The sequence below is a fragment of the Rhinolophus hipposideros genome, assembly GCF_964194185.1.
Source record: "Rhinolophus hipposideros genome assembly, chromosome: 8".
In the NCBI taxonomy this organism is placed as follows: domain Eukaryota; kingdom Metazoa; phylum Chordata; class Mammalia; order Chiroptera; family Rhinolophidae; genus Rhinolophus; species Rhinolophus hipposideros.
The window spans coordinates 30,936,423-30,952,320 of NC_138054.1; the positions used below are offsets into that span (position 1 = coordinate 30,936,423).

A 15,898-nucleotide genomic window follows, 5' to 3' on the forward strand; every position below is an offset into this window, starting at 1 on the left:
GATCTTTGCTCAGAAATTGAAAGCTAATTTAATTTGGCAAATGAGATTCGATGCTGAATATTTGTTGAATAAAGTGGCGGTGAATATTTCTGAAAGCAACGTTAGTATTGTAACATCTGTCTGGGTTGTGTTTAATCCCAGGAGTTCCAAATTGTGGTCCAGATCGTATTGTACACAGCGTGAGACCAGCGTTCAGAAAACGGTAAGGCTCATTGCACATACCTTCATGCTTCCAGACTTATCAAGGAGTAAACACACAACTCTTTGTGGGATCTGCAGCAATGAGAAGGTGGGTTTGGGTGGCTGTGTCGTCATCGGTATGGTTGTCTGAAAGTCCTCAGAATCTCGAATCACTTCCCATGTGCTTCGGAGATTGCATCTTTGGTTTTGCTGGTTTGGGGCTTCTATGTTGTGGTTTTTTTCTGTACAGAATGTGACCACCTGAAATTGTCAATAAAATGACATAGATAATGGTAAACTACTTGTTAAAAATCTTTAATAATTTGATTAATTTAAAATATTTTAATCCCTTGCCCTCCTCCCCAGTCTGCCTTGCTAATCTATAATCTTGGCTCAATCCCATAATCACTGCAGAGCCCTGCTGGAAAAAATCATAGCCAGAATTCAGAACTCCTATTTCAAACGAGGTTTTCAATTTTGTTAGAACTTCAGGGCTCCTCAGCAATCATTCACCTGCTTTTGGCTTCCTTCTTGATTCTCAGATTTGCCATTTTGAGCCATCACCAATACCTGTAAGACACCCACATCTGGTACTATCTCCTGGTACCATCTTATCTCTCTATCCTTTCACTTCCCACTCACTTCTTTACTTCCCACTCACTCACTAACACCTTGCGTCCCAACTGTCAACACTCAATATCCCAGCTGTATCCAAAATCCAGTGGGATATTCCACAGGCTCCTCCAACTTCACATATTTATAATTGAACTTATCACCTTGCTTCTATCTTTTCTCCACCTCCTCATGTATTTCTTAAATGGATGTCACCACCATGCACCCAGTCACTTAATTCAGGAAACTGAGAGTTTTCCTACCTTCTTCCCTTTACAAAATAACCAAGATCAATGCATTTCACTGTCTCTCCTTCTCCAATGGAATTTCCATCATTCAAGCCCCACAATCCCTCCCTCTGACTATTGCAGTCTCCTATCTGATTTTGTCATCTTGTTTCCCCTCCAGTTGGTCCATTCCACAGCTACCAGAGGCGTCTTGCTTCTTACACCTGTATTTAAGACCTTTTGGTGGCTGTTCATTGCTCACATGCTACAATCCATACTATTTCATGTAACAAACAACAATTGCCATGATTTGGATTTTTGCTTCACTCTCCATCGTCACTCTGACTGTGCAGTCCAAGTCTTTGATTTCCCCACTGTAGTCTTGCCAGACTGTTTTATATCTCCATGACTTTGCTCATAAATCCCATTTTGTCAAGGATTTCCTCTTCCTCTGTCTTCGGCATTGTGAAATTTACCTTCATGTTTCATCCAAAAGGTCATTTCCAGAATATTTTCTCAGTTCCTACCCTTCCCCCAAAGAGTTTCCATTCAACCCTTTGGCCTCCTAGTACGCTATAGAAGTTCAGGCCCCTTTAACATTGTAGTGCACTTATTGGGCTGTCAGTCTATCTGTGCCAGAAACCTGTCTCATTAAATTTTGCTTCCTTAAAACTGAGTTCACACATAATAAAAGCTCAATGTGATGTGGTGTTTTTTGATTAACCCTAATCAATCTGCACATCATTTCTTTTTTTATTGACAAAATGGCAATAGTTACTATATAAGAATTACATATGAACATACACAATATGGTCAATACTCACACAGCCAATAAAGGACAGTTTTTTGCCCTTTCTTAAGATTTATATCTTTAGCATTTGGGGGATTGAAAAGTGAGGCACAGTATATAACGGAGATATAACCTAGTTCCTCCTGTGACCTTACAGTATTATCATTCAATTGAAATCTTAAATATCGGAGATTCTAGTAATTTAGAAAATAATTATTAGCTGTGAAAAATGTTTCTCTTTGAATTTTTCAGATTGGTTTGGTAGTGTCTCCATATTATCATTATGGCTACTTTTCAGCAACGGAATCTGAAAAAACTTTTGTGTAAACCCCAGGCAGATGTTCCCAGACTTTACTGTGCATCAAATTTAACTCTGCTACTAATTTAAAACATGTAATCTGGGCACCCTCTGAAAGTTTCTGAAAATGTTTGGAAATGGACTGCAAAGCCAGACTGAAGGATGGGCCTGGTGCATCACATTTTTAAAACGTACACCACACTGTCGTTGACAGACTCTTGAAAGTTACGTCACCTCTACTCCAAAAGGAAAACACAGTTTTATGTAGAATGGAAGAGAAGATGGACTCCCCACTCAAGTCAGCTGACTGATGCATTTAATCTTAGTTTGTTCAAATTTGCTGATGTATATATTTAGCATTAATAACGATGATTTGTTAAGTTTATCTTATGGACAGTTGGTCATTAAAAATGTTTTAAATATTTCAAAGCTATGTAAAGTTGTTAAAGCAACATGCAAACTTCCTCAGGGAACCAACACTCTTAAACAATTAGAAAATTTCACTTAACCACCAAAAACAAATATACAGGCTGAAAAGAGGTATCTAAAAGTGAAATTAAAGGCTACTGATCATGTCCTTATTGACTAATTAAAAGAAGTGCTTGACTCCCCCTCCTCCCCCACCCCGGTATGTTTCTTATTTAACTAAGAAATGTGCTTCTCTGTCTTTAAGGATGTTTGAAGTACTTCTAATACTTAAACTAATAGCTAGTAGTAGGGGGGACGATGGAGAAGCAAGAATGAACCTAAGAATGGGGGAAGGGGAAGATAGGACTTTATCTCTGATTTGGACTCCCAGCTTGTCTCACACACAATCAGCTGCTCACTGATGATTTCCTAAAATTTGATCCTCTCTTGTAGGATCTGGGGATAAAAAAACCTCACTACATTCATTAGTGCCAAGTACAAACAAACAAACAAACAAACAAACAAACAAACAAGGAACTTACAGAATCAATGCTTTGTGCAAACATTATGGAAGCCTTCTCCATTTGCCTGTCAGCAGGTATGAACTCACATCCTTCTTCGTACAGCCCTGTGACTCTGTCAATTTTGCATCGTCTGGTGACACAGCTGCCTCCCTGACACATATTTACCACATTTTTACCAGTAATAGTTGCCGAACATCTGCAAATATATGAAGGTTAGATGTTGGGGTGATGTGATCATTTCAAAGGGCTAGACTCTGGGGTCAGGTTCTACATTTGGCCTTGTCTGATTTCCTCTCTTCCCCTTAAATAGCAAAATTATTAAATTCTCATCAGAATCATTTCTGTTTGCCAGAAAGTACCTGAGGGGTTCCCAAAACAGTATCAGAATTTGTTTTTATGCAACAGAAAAGCTAAGTCTGGCTTCTGGCTACTGTTAGAAGGAATAAAGAACAAAGTCTTGAAGCACCTCCTAAGCTAGTCCCCTCATTCCTGGGAAATCAGGAGCCTTTTCTTTTGTTTCTCTCAAAAGGTTTGCTGACATTTCCTGTTTTGTTCTTTTTTTTCTCATTAGTTTATGTCTTACAGTTTCTGCATGATTCTTGTATGTTCATAGGTAATTTAGAATTTTCTTTATATTTTATGCTTATGAGTTTTGTTGCTGTTATAAATGGAATGCTTTTTCCCCACATCTTATTTTTTGGTGTACAAACAATATATTAACACTACAGAAAATTTGAAAAATTGCAAAAAAGTATAAAGAAGAAAAGAAACAATCATATCCCAACATTAGAAATAAGCTACTGTTGAATAGAGGTTACCAGGGAGTGGGTGTGGTAAGAGAAGAATAGGAAGTTGTTTAATGGATACGCATTTGCTGTTGGGGATAATAAAGAACATTCTAGCAATAGATAGTGGTGATGGTTGCACTACAGTACCAACGTATAATACGTCACTGAATTGATTAAAATAAGAATGGTTAAAATGGTAAAATTGTGTTATGTATTTTACCACAATAAAAAAAGAAAAAACAGGAAAAAAAAAGAAATAAGCTACTGTTAACATGTTCCTTCTCTATGTATCAGCATAACATGGCATATATATGTTTGCCTCATGCTTTTAAAAAACTTAGTATGTTAGTATAGTTAAAAATTTTAATATGTTATTATAATTCATAATATTCTTTCAAAATATGATTTTTAATAATTTCATGTTTTGATACTATGATATAACTTTAGCCTAATTTATTTCATTTGATTTACCCTCAACTTGTCAGTAATAAAAACTAAAACTTTAATGAACAAATGAAATTTCACATAAAATTTTGACTCAATTTCAAGTTTGCTACGTGATTGATTCCCAGACTAAATGATCAGATCCAAAAGTTTGAATATTTTCAAGACTGTTGATACTGCTGCTTATTCTATCATTTCTCTTAAAATGGATTTTTAAACATGAAATTACTGGATCAAGAAATAGGAAATGTTTTAGAGATCTGATATGTGTCACCAAAATGCTTTCCAGAAACGTTGTGCCAATTTATGCTTCCAGCAACCATCTGTGGGAACTCTCATCCCACTGACAGTAACTTACTAGGCGATAAATGATTTTCATCTTTGTCAAATTTGCACCTCTTTGACTACTAGTGTCTGAACACTTTTTAATATGTTTACTGGCTATTTTTATTTCTTCTTTTCTGAATTATTTATTCTTCTCCTGTGCTTATTCCTCTATTACGATTTTATTATTTTTCTACTGGTTTTCAAAAGTTCTTCATGTGTTACAATACTAAGCTTTTAAAAAGCCTATTTTTTAAATGTTTGCAAATATCTTTTTTTGTTTTCTATCTTTTTATTTAGTTTATGTTTGATTTGTGTGCAGCTTTTTATTAAAACTTTTAATTAATATGTATCCAAATTTATTGTTCTTTTAGTTGCATCTTTTTCCAGTTCTTGAATGCATAGAAATGCAATACCTATTAATATTCTTCTGGTTGTTGTTATGGTTTTGATTTTTATATTTAATGACTATCCATTTGGAAGAGGATCTGTTAATATTTTCCCCCACACAACTAAAAATTATCTCGATATCTTAAGAAATCCTTCTTTTCCTCATAGATCTGTAATTCTAGCTATATTAAAGAGTAAATTATTATTATTGTGTCTGTCAGTTCACATTGTTTTAATTAACAAGGTTTTATTGTGTGCTTAAAATTCAATAAGTGAAAGTCTCCTTTATTACTATTTTTTTCAAAAATGTTCTTAGCTACTATCTACTGAATAAATTCTGGGATTTTAAAAATGAGGTAAAAATTAATGTACTTTTGACTAGATAGAGTTTCATAAAACCTATATATTAATTTGGATTGAATTTACATCTTCCATGAATTGCAAATCTCTCAATTTATCTTGATTTTCTTTTAAATCCTTTGGAAGGATTTTATAGTTTTTTCAAATATGACTTCCATATTTTTTAGAGTTTTGTACTTCATTATATCTTTAATGGAGTATTCTTTGTACTTCATTATATCTTTAATGGAGTATTCTTGCCATTATATTTTTGAACTGGTTATTTTTAATACATGGGAAGGCAATTTGAATATTCATTTTGTATCTGGTCACCTTATATTGACTTCCCTTGTCAATTTTAATTTCTATTTCTTTCCTCAGGTTTTTTTTAAGTGGACCATATATCATCTGCATAAAAGCAATTTTCTCTCTTCCTTTCTAGTAGCCCTTTTTGTTTGTTTGTTTTACCTCCCCAGTTTCATGTGTTACCATATTGGCTACAAATTTCTAGACAAGGTTAGGTGAGTGTTCTAAGAGTGGCCATCTTTATGTTATTCCTGATAATGTCTCTAGTATTTCCCTATTAAATATGATGTGGGCTGTGGCTTTCAATTAATGTTCTGTATCATATTAAGGAAGTAAACTTCTATTGTGGGCAGCACTGTCATTTTTGTGATTGCTCCTAGGCCTTAAAAATAATTTTAAAAATTGGAAGATAAGCAAAAAATGTTATTAATATGTTATAATAAAATTGCCTTTTAAGAGGACATGGTAGTTATGGCAGCTCTTTGCCAATGTTATCTGTGGAAGAAAGAACATGCTGTATACTTAGATATTTCTAGAATATCTCTAGAAAGGAATATTTGTTAACCAGCTTTTCTCTTGAAGGAATGTACAGTGTCTAACTGTATGGAAGCTTAGAAAAGAGATGTAGGAAAGGTAAATGTCAGGTTTGGAATGGCATCCACTGGCTGAGATTTGAGAGGTCAAGCCAACATAAGATCACATCAGGGAGGTGACTCTGGGGTGTGGTTTATGTAGTTCAGAGGGAACAAGCTAAAGAAATCTGGTACTCTATGCATGGCTCTAGGAGGCACTTAGTGTCTATTTATTCCTGAAGTGATATAACAATGAGGGAAAATATAGTGGATGAATACCAAGTTGATAGAGTTTGAATGTAATGAGGAAAGGGAAAAGTGGAGAGCAGTAATGTCCCTGTGGAAAATGGGAAGCTAAGGCTGAGCTCTGAGCCCAGTGCAGATCCCTTTGGAAATAAGTACCAAATAAAGATGGTAATGGCCCTCAGGCAAGCAGAACTGGAAGCAAAAGTGGAGAGGGGTGTTGTACTAACTTCCAGTTTTTAAAAAGAGGTTATTGTTTTTTAATTCAGAAGTGCATGTACAAGGTTATCAATTTCCTTTTGAGAATCTATTGGAATAATCATTTATTTTTCCTTCTTTACTCAATATAATATATTAATTACAGTATTTTTGGATTTCTGGAAGACATCCTACTTAGCTTAGTGTTTTTCATTCTCTTAATCCTGCCAGATATAACTTACTGTTATTTTACTTAAAATCTTTTTAGAAAGCTGTATCTACAGAATTTTTCTTCATGCCATCTGTCAGGTTTTAGTGTCTGAATTGTGGTAGCTCTTTCACATAAATTGGGAAGTTCCCTATATTTTATGTTTGTACTAAAGCAGTTTATACTCACTGAAACTGTTGGTTGCAAGAACTCGCCCATAAAAATCATGGCGGCCAAGAGTACTTTCCAAGTGTTCAGTTTGCTTTCTACTGATACCACACAGGGTTTAATTCAAATTGGGAGAAGTTTTCTGTTTTGTTTTAGTATTTGGATTGTCATTCAGCTAAGTTCCACACTCCCTCCCAGGCACATGCATACTGACAAAGTCCACACAGGTATCTTTCTGTCCTCAAGGCATTGAGGAACCCTGTTAGCTTTGTTTATGTCACTGATTCTGATACAGGAAGATGGAGTCACTGAACATAGCGCCTGTGGATTTCTTATAGTTGTGTACACACACACACACACACACACACAGCAAAGCAAATGATTTGTAGTGGCAGAGTAGAGAATTCAACTAATTGCAGTACTTGTAAACTGAACAAAAGTAGTAGTTCTGTGAAAATTTGAAGTAAGAAGGACTAAGTAAGAATCAAAGATAGAAAATAAGACAGAAGACTGACATTTGACAATTAATCAAGAAAAAATGGGTTGTGATTTAAAATAGTTTGGAAAAAGTTAAGTCAAAATGTCCATACCTTACTGCTTCTCTTTTCCCATTTGATAAGTAGAATTTCTGGTCATTATTGTATTCATTAGATACTCCCCATCGTAGATGAGCCCATTGATGGACAAATACCCTTTCTGTAAGAAAATATTTTCAACACCTGATTACAGTAAGAATGCTAAAATTACCTTCTCACACTGGGGGAAAGCAATTCTTCTGAACTTTCATTATGCTTTGCTATGTTAATTTTTTAAATGAAAGTTTTGTTTTCCTTAGAAAGAAAAATCTAATATGACAACTGTACATTTCTGAAAAATGTAAGTACTTATTTTGGCTCACCAAATACTAATTAGGCACCTAGTGAGTGCCAGGAACTTATTCATACAAAGATGAAACAGCTGTCCTGTCTTCACACAGCTCCTGGTCTAGTGGATGTCATGCACAATCAGATAACTAAAATCATTATTGGTGCAGGTGTAATTAATGATGGAGATCACTGCACACTTATATGAGAGCCAGAGGCATTGATGGGGAGGCCAGGGCAGGGCCCCCAATAAGTCCTTCTCTCTCATGGCTCCTTTCTGATCAAGCCTCAAGGCCTGCCTACTCCACATCCGCTTTTTTTTTTTTGCCCTGATCTAGTCTCCTATTTCCAGTCTCATTGCCACTTACTCCTGAATTACTGCAATAGCCAGCCAACTGCCTTCTATGTCTCCAGTTTTCACTAGCTCCCCTGGGTTGTTCAGGGTTATCTAGCTCCTTAACTTGGTATATGAGATAACTGGTGCGCCAGACCCTGCTCCTCTCTGCAGCCATATATCTTGCTGTTCTCCACGTAGTTCCAAAACGCTATAATCACAATGAATTCTCGAACTCCTTTTACTTTCGAGAACCACACCATGCTCTTACTCATCCCTGGTCCTTTTCACATAGTGTTCCTTGGATTGGAATACTTTCTCCCTGTCTCTACCTGGATAATTGCTACTCTTCTTTGAAAATCAAGCTCAAATCCACCTAGTAGCCTTCTATGACATCCTCAGACCAGGCCAGGCACCCCTCATTTACAATGTCATTATTTTCCATTATGGCATTTCTCACGTTATATTATCATTGCTGCTTACTTGCCAGTCTCTCATGCTAAACACTTGTCTCCATGAGGACAGTCACTGTGACTTTTTTATTGTCATGACTGGGTACATATTGTCCAGAACTAAGTAGACACTCAGTGAGTGTTTGTTAAATTTGGATGAATTAGTGACTAATGTAGAGCTTAGTTTTTCTGGAATGTAAATTCTTAGGTAGGCTGAATTGGGAGGGTTAGGTGAGGGGTTGCATACTGAGGAAACTCTGGTATCTCACACTGAGGATTTAAGCTTTATTCAGTAGGTTCCAGGGAGCAACAGATGGCCTCAGAACGGCAGAGGAAGACTGTGAGGGAGCAGGAGTGCAGTCCCTGCACAGAAAGGAGAGATTATAAAGGAACGACATTGTATATAGTGACTGTGATGGCTCGAGTGGGTCTGGAGTGGGCCCGGGCATTTAGGTAAATCAGTTCAACTCCATACTTTGGGAATTTTCTGTTCCTGTTTTGGAGGTGAAATGGAGTATTGTAGAAGAACAAAGAGGTATGTTTGACACTTCTTTCTGATAAGGTCTGTAAGTGCTCTGGTGTATTTGGGGATGGGGAATAGAGGCACCAGGGTTCTTTTGTTTGCTTGTTTGTTTCTTCTGCTTTGCCTATTTAAATTGAGAAAATCTGGCTGGTTCTAATCTTTTGGACTTAGTAAAGAAACCTAATACTAATTAGTTAAACTAACTCATTAGTTAATACTAATTACTTTTGATTATACTTGGAAAGTACATGTTATATATACTCCATTGCTTGTTTCTTTTAATATTTTCTACAAAGATTGTTCTATATAGCTTATATGGAAATGACAGTTTATTTTGTGGAGGGAAGTCAGGTTTTTGAGAGCTGAACAGCAAGGATATTCTGTCTGCTACTCAAAGTGTGGTTCATGGTGGAGCAGTATCAACATCACCTGGGAGCTTGTTAAAAATGCGGATTCTTGAGTCCCATCCACACCTACTGAATCATAATCTGCATTTTAACAATCTCCTTTACTATTGGAATGGGCCTGAAAATCTGAGAGCACTGTGAGTCTCCGCCATCTGGTGGCTACTAGGTGTATTGCAGGCAGGAGGTTTAATTCGCTTGGGTTTCTCCCCACAGACCCATAGAAACCTAATAGTACTACAATAAATTATTTACAGTTATTTTATGATACTAATATTTTTTAAATTAAAAACACTATATTGCCACATGTATGCAGAATCTAAAGAAATTAAGTTTCTAACTGAGAAATGCATTATTCTGAGTCTCTGTTTTAAGTGAAAACATGCTATAATGGTTTATTTGGCTTATATGTGCTTACTCAGAAAGCTAATGCTATTTTGGACTACTTTTAATATAAATTTATTAAATTATGAGAAACACAACAGAATTGTTCATCTCTACCCATACCTTGTGGTCCATATTGGCGCAATTTTTTTCCTGCTATGAAGTCAGGAGTGAAATAAATCCTTTCGCCCTTTTCTCCACACTTTCCAATCTGTTCTGTATAGGGTTCATCGTTACCTGGGGGATTAGGTTCAGCAACTAAAACATCAGCCTGAAATTTAGTAAAAAATGTTATCATTACAAAATTTCAGTAAATATATTGACCTTATTAACACTGAAGTAGTTTGAAACAATTTTATTTGCTTCTAGAATATTTTGATGTTCAAAAAATCTGAATCACAGAAGAAAATTAAACTTGAAAAAAGAACTTGATATGCTCACATTTTTGTAGGTCTCAAGTTTTGGTCTCACGTACTCAGGTTTTGTCTTCCATTTTTCAGGAATCAAAATGGCAACATTTTTAAAATAGAATCTTTTTTCTGTAGCTTCAAACAGATATGGGGATGCCTGAGTCACCATGTCCTGAGAAAAAAGAAAACATACATCGCACGCACAATTATGACTGAATCTGAACAAAATTACCAATCATTCACATTTATATCTACATGTAACGTTAGAAAAAAACTAATTATAAAAACTAGCTATTTCTCAAGATCAGAAGGGGAGATGTGGAAATAATGTACTGATGATAAAAGCTAACCTCTCTTGAGGACGAACCACAAGCTGTGTGTCATAGTGTAATTGTTGACAATGCAGATTCCAGAGGCTGACACTAATCCTGGCTCCATCACTTCCTGTGGGACATCAGGCAATTTCCTTGAGCCCTTTTGTGCCTTAGTTACACCATTTATAAATGGAAAATATTACAGTGGCTACTTCATAAGATTGTTATGAGAATCAAATGAAGGCAAGAAAGCACTTGGAACCATGTTTATTTAGCACAAATATTTATGAAATGTTTGCTATTAGTTTCATCTCATTTGATCCTTTGAGGATCATAAACCTTTAAGAAAGAAACGAGAATCAGAGTGTAAGCCTCAAGGTCTCACACCAAGTAGTACTGGGAGAGAAACTCAAATTAAAATGAGTATGATTTCAACACCCACTGGCTTCGGTAATAATTTGGGGGCTAACTACATATTGTGATAGTATTTATTTTTAGTATGGTACTAAGTGTCAGATATAAGGAAGTCACATAATTATATAATTTCTTTTCAAGTTACACTTAACTTTATTTTTCTAAAATGAAAGAGCTGTAGTGTTAAATTATAAATGCCTCTGCAGATTCCCTGTACATTATGACAAGATAGTAGAGAGGATATACAAGAGATTTATTATTGAAATGGCATCGGGTCTACTAGGACTGCAAACCACTGGCCTCTAAAGCAAGTGTAAACAGAGGAAAGAAGAGGGCTGGAGACTGAGCCCAGGGAGTCACCAGCATTTAGAGGTAGGAAGAGAAGGAGCCAGCAAAGGAGACACAGAAGGTGCAGCTGGTGCAGGGGAAGGAAATCAGAAGGCATGTGATGAGGGTGTTTCAGGAAGGAGAGAGTGATTACTGGTATCAGATACTGCTGAGCAATCAAGTAAGGTGAAGACTAAGAACTGACCAAAGGAAATGGCAACTTGGGCGAGCCATTTTAGCGGAATGGAGCTGACAATGCCATATGAGTGAACTCAAGAGAGTGGCAGGTGAGGAAGTGGACTCAGTGAATGAAGACAACAACAACGCAAGTTTTCCTTTAAATTAAAGGGGGATGGAGAAACGAAGCTGTAGCTGAAGGTGGGCTTCAGAGCAAGGAACTTTTGTTCTGCGTGGTTTTTAAAAAAACTGGGGACAATTACAGCATATGTATATGCTAATGGGGGGGGGGGAATCCTGAAGGACTTACTGCAGAAGGAAAGTCCTTCTGGGAGCAAACCAGTATGCTTAGACTCCAGTGCCCAGTGGGGTTGTCCTGAGCGGAGAACCAGTTCGTCATCAAATGGGGAAGCAGTACTTGGGTATTGATGCTGGGGTGAATCCCTCTTTGCCACTTCCTAATGGGATACACTTGGGGAATTTATTTTTCTGAGCCTCAATTTCCCTCCTTTCAAATAATAATAATAATGGTTGTCTTGCTAGTTTTTAAAAAGTTCTTGTAATGATTGCATTTCCTTTTCCCCAAAAAGTCAGGTTTTTATAAACCACTAGGAGATTTCCCATTTTATCATTTAAAAAAATAAAAACACCAAGTCAAGATCACCAACAAGTTGAAAAGTAGGCATAAGACTTCCGATGTAAGCAGCTGGTAACCACAAGATGGGCTCAGGGTTTTTTTGAAAATTAATTTGGGGAAGGTATTCAATAATGTTGTAAAGATTTTGTTGGGTATCCAATGGACATGCGTCCTATTTGGGAGACCACCTCAGGGATACTGTGGATACCTGATCATGGCATTGTACATCAGAAGCTAAACATTAATGAATGCCAACTATAATTTTATATATATATAATGTGATGGTTCAGTGTGAGGTCAGAGGGATAGTGGATGGGGGGAGGGGGGTTCACAGTGTGAGGGATATAAATGATGAACGTCTAAGTATTACCTTGTCTTGTACACCTGAAACTAATAAATAAATTAAAAAAAAAAAGACTTCCGATGTTAGAGTACTATATTACAATTTGACTTGTGAAATGTGTTTCCTTGTCTCCCAGGAAGATTAAGAAGCATGAAATGCTCTGGTCTTCCATGATTTAATAGAAACATTGGTAGGGGATCTTTGCTTTGGCATCTCTTTCCAATTTTAAGAAGGTAACCTTGTATGCAAATAGACATTTAAATTTTTGAGGTTTGGAGAGCTTGAGGATGGGTTTATAGGATTCGCTGGAAATTCCTTAACAACGGGGATGGTATATTGTTCACCATTGGATTCCTGTTACCTGATATAATGTAGATGCTATGTAAATATTTGTTGGATGAATAAACAAATGAATGAATGAATTAATTAATTAATTAAGTGGTTGTGATGAGTGGCAATCTGGCCAGGAGTGCCAAGACAGGAAGTTCCCATGCACTGAGGAAACGCCCAAGATACAGTACTCCAGAGAGAGAGAGAGAGAGAGAGAGAGAGAGAGAGGGAGAGGGAGAGGGGGAGGGGGAGGGGGAGGGGGAGGGGGAGGGGGAGGGGGAGGGGGAGGGGGAGGGGGAGGGGGAGGGGGAGGGGGAGGGGGAGAGGGAGAGAGAGAGGGAGAGAGAGAGAGAGAGAGAGAGAGAGAGAGAGAGAGAGAGGAGAGAGAGAGATCCCAACTCTCACTCCCTCGTTTCAGGAAGTGTGCTCTTATTGCTATTAATACAACTAATGCTATTGCTGCAGCGCCATCTGCCGGTCTTGTAGATGGAGAAACGTAGAGGACTGTCTTGCAGGAGCAAGAATTTAAAAGCTGATTTAGAGGCCTCTATTCCCCAAAAAGGCACCAGAAGGAGATTCTCCCTTCAAACAGTGGAGAGTGAGGGATGGCCAGGAAAGTCAGAAAAGCCCACAGTAAAATCCTTCAACTCCGCAGATCTAGAACATCAATAGAAAGGAGCTCATTTTTATCAATTACTCAATTAGGGGCTCTGAGCACACTGCTTCCTTTAACTCTAACTTATCTCACACCCAACTCATTTAGGACTCACACCAGAAAGCCAATTTAATAATTGTATTGAGAAGTACATTTCGCAGGAGGAAAACCCCACCAAGAGTGAGGTGAAAGCACTCTGAAAGTTCTAAAGACACATACGTAAATATAAATTACCATTGCTATTAGAGATAAGGACTGTATGTTCCTCAGCCCCACTGACTGTCTAGCCAGAGACAGAAACATGTGGCCATATTTTTCTCCTGCACTTTCTTTGTCTGTTGTTCCTCATTTTTGCTAATGTCATTTTTAAGATTAGAGAAAATCAAAAACTCACTCGAGGTTTCTGATTGTTTAGAGATTTCAAAAGGTGTGACTTTCCCTTTAACCAATGACAGTAATATCTGATAGTCTTCCGGAGTTAGACGGAAAAATAGGTAAGTTTCCCCTCCCCCCTCAACTGAAATTCTCCAGCCTCAAATGCCTTTAGGTGGTAGACATGGTTCTCTCTCCAGACTTCATCTTTCTGGCTTTGTTTCTGCGCAGAGGAAGGACCATTTGGTGGCAATCCTTGGGGCCCTCGCACTGTTAGCTTTTGAGCTCACACTCAGGAACTTTGCCCAGAAACAAGCCTCAGTCCCTTTGGGTTGATTAAGAAGGATGAAGAATTTCCATCTAGAAGGATTAAAAAGGGGACTGGTGACTGATGGCTATGGTTACCATTTATTGAGCTCTTACTATGTACCAGGCACAGGCATGCACTTTTTAATGTAAAAAAAAAATCAAGATATTTTAGACTTACAAAAGACATGCAAAAATTGTACAGCGTCCCCATGTACCTTTCACGAAGCTTCCCTTATGTGCATGGATTGTTAAATTGAATCCTCACAAAAATCTATGAGGAAGGTACTTATTATTACCCACATTTTGCAGATGAGTACTTTTCCTCATTACACAATACTGTCTCTAGAATACTGTACTACAGCGAGATTCTACGGTGATAATTTTTAAAGCATTTGCCTCCTATCCTTAGTTGTTTGTTGTTGCACATGACCTCTCTAATCCCTCCACCTTACAACAGTTAGACACCTCTGCTCAGAAAAGGGAATGTCTTCTTTCGTCGTTTTTATTTCCCTCACAGAAGAAGTAAAAAGTGAGGTGAGGCCACTCAGCCACCTGAAAGGATCCCTTGCATTGGGGCTGGTAAAATGTAGGGATTCCTTCCATTTGAAGGGTGAGGGTTGTTCTCAAGTCAGAGCTTTGCATCTTGGGCTCCTCTATTAGGATCACAGAAAAGCGGGTTTACAATTAGAATAAAAGGAGAATCTGATGTGAGCCAATGATAAAATCAGGCAAAGGAATTACCCTTTGTGCATTTCACAATATCTGTCAAATGCAGCTGGCTCGGCCTTAGTGCAGAACTGAATATTTTTTAATGAAATCATCTACCGTCAATAAATGTATTAAGCACCAACAATATATGAAACTCTTAGTTATGTGCATTGCATTTATTATCTCATTTCTCAGAAGAATCCTAATGGTTACCTGTTATTATTTCCATTTTATAGCTGAAGAAACTGAGACTCAGACATAAAAATGAACTTGCCAGTATCATGCAGTTGGAGTTAGAGAACTAGTGTTCACTCTATCACATTAGCTTAATTTAGTTTAAGAAGCATGGATAATTGCCATTTCAAACTTACCTTTATTTGTTGAATGAGTGTTTCATCTTCTGGCACATTAGGGTCAATTGCAATGACAATGCCTTCATAGCCATTCTTATTCAGCTGAATGAGTGAATTGCTCAGGGCCCCTTCCAGAAGGTGAAGGACCAAGATGAAAACAGAACTCTTAAATGACCCCATTGCTGCACATCTCCCTTTGATTATTCTTTCTGAAAAATGTTGGTTTTGGAGGCATCTTTCTTTGCCCCTATTTATATGAATACATAGACACATGTTTTTCTAAGTTATCAGAGATGGTTTATCACAGGACTTTAACTCCTGACCCCAAATTGTTTCACTATTGCATTTGTCTCCAATATGAGGAATGATAACTTTACCTTAGTCTTGAATTCTGTGTACTTTTAAATATTTTATTTGAAAGGATCATTACCTTGCCTTCACCTGTGCCAGATGCTAGAAAAGAGGGTGGGGAGCTCACATCCGGTTCCCTGCAAGGACTCACAGGTGATAAGTAGCTTGGCCATTGAAAGATGTTTACTTCTTACGAATGTTTGCCCAGCCAGGCATACC

The 15,898-nt window shown here is 37.3% G+C and overlaps 1 protein-coding gene across 1 annotated transcript in view; it reads right to left on the reverse strand.

Moving 5' to 3' along the window:
• CLCA1 (chloride channel accessory 1) overlaps positions 1–15,514 on the reverse strand; it is a gene marked incomplete at its 3' end in the record, with an annotated part of 31,043 nt that extends 15,529 nt beyond the window's left edge. The window contains exons 1-6 of the mRNA XM_081056173.1: positions 15,347–15,514; positions 10,421–10,561; positions 10,103–10,250; positions 7,610–7,715; positions 3,058–3,235; positions 223–441 (exon numbers count right to left, since the gene is read on the reverse strand). Coding sequence (XP_080912299.1) covers positions 223–441; positions 3,058–3,235; positions 7,610–7,715; positions 10,103–10,250; positions 10,421–10,561; positions 15,347–15,508 — 954 coding nt within the window. The 5' untranslated portion in view covers positions 15,509–15,514. The remainder of the gene's footprint in view (positions 1–222; positions 442–3,057; positions 3,236–7,609; positions 7,716–10,102; positions 10,251–10,420; positions 10,562–15,346) is intronic.
• Between the last annotated feature and the right edge of the window lie 384 nt (positions 15,515–15,898).